Raw genomic sequence first — 5,025 nt, 5'->3', positions numbered from 1 at the left:
ATGGTTTGGGTTGGAAGGGACCTTAAGGAACATCTTGTTCCACACCCCTGCCATGGGCAGGGACACCTTCCACTATCCCAGGTTGCTCCAAGCCCCGTCCACACTGGCATTGAACAATTCCAGGGATGGGGCAACCACAGCTTCTCTGGGTAACCTGTGCCAGGGCCTCACCACCCTCACAGTAATTTTTTTCTTAAAGTAATTTTAGTAAATATTTTTTTTTCCTAATATCTAATCTAAACCATTCTCCCTTGTCCTGTTACAACATGCGCTTGTAAATAGTCTTGTCCCATCCTTCCTGTAAACTCCCTTCAGGTACTGGGAGGCCGTAATTAGGTCACCCGAAGCCTTCTCTTCTCCAGGCTGAACAATCCCAATTCAAGGTTCAGCGGGGCCGCGAGAAAACTCGGTTAAACCCACTTTGTATCTAACACGAGCAGGGCTAAGCCCCACCCGACACAAATCCCTACCCCACCCCCGCGCCCCAAGACCTCTTCCCACGGAAATACGACCGGCAGCGGAACTGGAAGTGTCCTGGGGATCCGGCGGAAGCGATCGTTGTCCGGGGAAACGCGGCGGCGCCTACCGGGGCCGGGGTTGTGGGCGAGGATGTGGCGGCTGCTGCTGGCGCTGGCCTGGCTCGGTGCGACCCTTCCCGCAGGTGCGGCCGGGGGGCTCTGGGTGCGCGGTCGCGGGGTGGACGGGGCGCGGAGCTGACACGTCCCTCCGTCCCTCTCTCTCCCCGCAGGGGCGGCGGCGGAGCGGAGCGCGGGCGGCCCCGAGCCGGTGCGGTACCGCACGGCCGAGATGGCGGACGCGATGCTGGGCAGCGGGGCCGCGGCCGAGCCGCCCGTGCTGCTGTCGGCGGTGCCGGCCCAGGCGAGCGGCGGCCCGGCAGGGGATTGCGATGGGGCGACCGCGGGCGACGCGTGCGGGCCGGCGGGGAGCGGCCCCGCGGCCGCCCAGGCCCGGGAGCAGCCCGTGCTGGAGCCCGTGCTGCCCGGGCCCGCCGAGGAGCAGAACGGCACCGACAGCGCCAAGGTTCCCAAGGTGAACTGCGAGGAGAGGAACACGACGGGCATCGAGCGCTTCACGCTGCAGATCCTGAACGTGTCCCAGGTAGGCGGGTGGCCCGCTCACTGCCCGGGGTTGGTGTGAACCCGTGAGGGTGGTGGAAGATGCCCCGTCAGCCTGTTGCTTTCAGTGCTTGACTTAGTGAATTTCCTCATGTAACGTTCTTCCACCGAAGAAAAGATATGACTGGGCAAGGAGGCTTTTCGGGCCATTCTGAGCAGGAAAAAAATGGAGTTATGGCTCGGTTCATGTGCCGGTGTGTGTCATCTCTGTGCCTGCAGGGCACTGCCAGCTTTCCTGCTCTGTGGACTGGCGTTTCTCCTGGAAATCGTTAATGGCAGTTAGTGCCAGCTCATTTCTTGTTACAGTTATGTGTATGTATATTTTTAAGCAATAAACTCGAAAGCAATATTTAAAAAAGGTTATATACAATTCTCCACCTGTTTTAAAAGGTGCATGGCTTGATCAGTATTGCCAAGTATCTAATTGATTGCTGAATGCTGCATCCCTACACAGAATTTAACTCTGTTAAATATGTAATTGTTCATGTTCTCGTGCTTTCTCCAAGGACCTGATGGAGTTCCTAAACCCAAACAGCAGTGACTGTACTTTGGTCCTGTTCTACACACCATGGTGCCGCTTTTCTGCCAGCCTGGCACCTCATTTTAACTCTTTGCCCCGAGCATTCCCAACTCTTCACTTCCTGGCACTGGATGCATCCCAGCACAGCAGGTAACTCACACTCCCTGTGCTCTAGCTGTAGTTTATTTCTCTCAGCTTTGAGTTCTAAAAACAGGAGTGACTTTTTTCTACATAAAATGACAACTTTATTTAGTGAAACTGACACTTTCTATATTGTAACTGTCTTTATTTCTTCCTCCACAAGATTTAATTTCCTTCATGCTTTGTTTTTTCTTTATGTAGTTTATCAACTAGATTTGGAACTGTGGCTGTACCAAATATCCTCCTTTTCCAAGGTGCTAAACCTATGGCTAGATTTAATCATACAGACAGAACGCTGGAAACCCTGAAAGAGTTCATCTTTAACCAAACAGGTGTGTAAATCAGCCCTGGTCCATCAGAGGGAAGAACAGGCTGACTTTAATGTCCAAACTGGGCTTTCATGTCCCTGTGTGTGTTCTTTAAAATGAATGTCATAAAGACCCTGAGAGGACCCAACAGAGGTTAACGTAATCAGTTGTTGCTGTGAGCTGGATTTCAGCCTGTGCTGAGAGCAGAAACTCAGCTCCTTGGGCTGCTGTCACAGAGCAGGGGGAACAGTCGAGTTTAGCTAGAGAGGCTGCCAGAAGGACAGAGCACATCTTCCTGCCCAAAGATTTAATTGAGAATGAAATAAATTAAACTCTCTTTGCCAGCCAGCTGGCTCTCTTCTAATCCACACTGAAGGGCTGTGTGGTGGATCTGCATTTCCAAAAATGCACAAAAATGAGAATCCTGAAAAAACACTCTAAATTAAATTTCCATGTGCTGAAAAACCCCCACAAACTTACTCAAGGCTCTACTGTGGGAGGACAGAACAAGCCTTCTCCTGTTATGAAAATACACATAAAAATTACTAAGCTTTTATATAAGTAAATTGTATGCTGGGTATATGTTAATGTACAAGGGCCATCTCACCAAAATTTTAAGTCTACCTGTGTCTGAGAGCAGGAACAAAGCTCCAGATAGAACCACCTTCTCTGTATTTAGCGATTACAATGTTGACCAAGTGCTTTGTTTTTTAGGGATAGAAGCTAAAAGCGATGTGGCTGTGACAGAGGAAGACTGGGAAGGGCCCTTGCCAAGCGTTCTGACGAAGGGCATAGACTGGCTGCTCCTGTTCTCTGTGCTCTTCCTGGCTGGCTTTGTCATGTATGCCACCATTCGCACCGAGAGCATCCGGTGGCTCATCCCGGGACAAGAGCACGAACATCAGGAATAACCTCAGATGCTGAAACAGGGACAGACTTTTCCACTTATTGGTAAAGTGGGAATTTCTATGGACAAGAAGTACCTAAGAATGAACTGTTGAATTTGTTGGTTGTAATTTATAATAATGACTAAAAATTGACTTTATTTATCAACTACTGAATCTGTAACAAGCACATTTGTGGCAATTACAGTGGTAAGTAAACAAGTATGAAAAAACATGAACTAAAGTATTTATTAAGCTGCTCTGATTGACTTCTTTTTAATGGACTTTAATGTAATTAGTGGTACAGTTCTAATTTGCTCTTTTGAAGAGCTCCCTGAGCTTTGTAGATCAAGGAAGATTTTTACAGCACATTGGTCTGTGCATGGCACTGCAAGGAAAACACTGGTGAAGGGAGGTGTTGGTATGTTGAATGTCCATAAAATAAACTATGAAGATGTTTTGAATGATTTTTCACTCCCACGGAGATGACTGTTCCCACCTCTGGCACTGGGGTTCAGTGCTGGTTTTCTCATTCACTTTGCTCTGAGTTTTGACTTAGTAGCAGTTCTTTATGAGATTTAGAGTCACTTCCCAAGCTCACATCACTATTTCTGTGTGTGTATACAACTAATTTACCACATTCCTGTTGGATGAAATTGTATTAATTGTCCTTTTTAAAAAAAATAAATCAGGTTTTTAGTGTAACCTTTTAAGTTGCTTCCTTTCAGAAGTAAAAACATGCAATTTCTGAACTACAGCTCTAGCTAACTTGCCTAAATTAGCAAGAGCAGTCTTGATGTCTATCTAAATTTCTAGTACCATGTTTGCTAGTTCCACACTCTCCACTTGAGGTTACATAAAGAATTGATGGGTTTTTTTAGTTATGATTAGTATGGAGGGTTTTGGATAAGGTATGGACTGGTGTGTTGTGTGGGTTTTGGATTATTTGATTGCATAGCATTTATCATGGTGGATGCTTGTCAGAGTACCCTGACAGGGAGCTTTAGAGAGCAAATTAAACTAAGGCTAAAAAAAGACCAACCCAGTCTTACAACTTACTGCTTGACAGAGAGCTCACATCCCTGCAATGTGATTCTTCAGGTATTTCTCTGCTGGCTCTCTCTTTTCCTCTGGAAACCAGAGGTCCTGTATCCAAAAAGGAAACTGCACTGAAACTTTTGTTTCTGTCACTAAAACTTTGGTGTGATCGAAGATAAAGCTAGGATAGATGTTATTAATAAAGATTGTGAGCGATAAATTGGAGCATTCTTGCCTCTGCCATTTGGTTCGTTTGAGAGGCCCAGGGCTGGATTGTCCCCGATGCTCATCTTTGCAACGCTTAAGAAACAGGGATGTGTTCACAAACAGGACGGGGCTTTTCCAGTGCTGTCCTGTGGGGTGGAAATGACACCTGCCTGCTCACAGCGCGACGGGATCCACCCGCGGCCGCGGCCGGCAGCTCCGCTCGGCCGTTCTCCTCCCGGGTGGGTGTCACAGATCAGGGAATCATCAAGTTTGGGAGACCTTTAGACTGTCCAGTCCAACCCTCCACCCAGCACCGCCACCGTAACCCCTAAACCACATCACCCAGCGCCAGATCCGGGTGCCTCTTAAACACCTCCAGGGATGGTAACTCCACCACCTCCCTGGGCAGCCCGGTCCAATGCCTGACCACCCCGACAGCGAACAAGTTTTTCATAATATCTGATCTGAATCCTCCTATCTCAGCTTTAGGCCAGTTCTGCTCCTCTCACTGCAGGCACGTCAGAAGAGATCGGTCTCCCCCCAATCCAACCTCCTTCCAGGGAGTTGCACAGAGCCATGCGGTGCCTGAGCCTCCTCGTTGCTGACCGATGGTCGCTTTGTCGGTACACCCGCCGCCCCGGGAGGCTGTTGCGGCGCAGGCAGCTCCCCTTCCTCTCTCCCCCCGTCTCCCCCGCTCCCGGCGCGCTCGCAGCTCCCGGTTCCGCCGCGGGCTGCGGCTCCTCCCGCGGGGCGCGGCGGGGGCGGGCCCGGCCGGGCCGGAGGGGCCATGC

The 5,025-nt window shown here is 49.7% G+C and overlaps 1 protein-coding gene across 1 annotated transcript; it reads left to right on the top strand.

Annotated features, from left to right (window-relative positions):
* The first annotated feature begins 266 nt into the window (after positions 1 to 266).
* On the top strand, positions 267 to 3,694 carry TXNDC15 (thioredoxin domain containing 15). Its single transcript, XM_042014530.1, has 6 exons — positions 267 to 274; positions 441 to 661; positions 749 to 1,119; positions 1,643 to 1,806; positions 1,999 to 2,129; positions 2,820 to 3,694. Exons 1-6 carry the CDS (start codon positions 267 to 269, stop codon positions 3,014 to 3,016), a joined length of 1,092 nt encoding a protein of 363 aa, XP_041870464.1. The 3' UTR covers positions 3,017 to 3,694.
* The last annotated feature ends 1,331 nt before the right edge of the window (positions 3,695 to 5,025 follow it).

This window comes from Corvus kubaryi, unplaced genomic scaffold (genome assembly GCF_017639235.1).
Source record: "Corvus kubaryi isolate FWS band 111438036 unplaced genomic scaffold, C.kubaryi_AGA036_p1.0 split2-37374, whole genome shotgun sequence".
NCBI lineage: Eukaryota > Metazoa > Chordata > Aves > Passeriformes > Corvidae > Corvus > Corvus kubaryi.
Note: the sequence above shows the minus strand (reverse complement) of the source record. Positions and strands in the feature narration are given on the sequence as shown.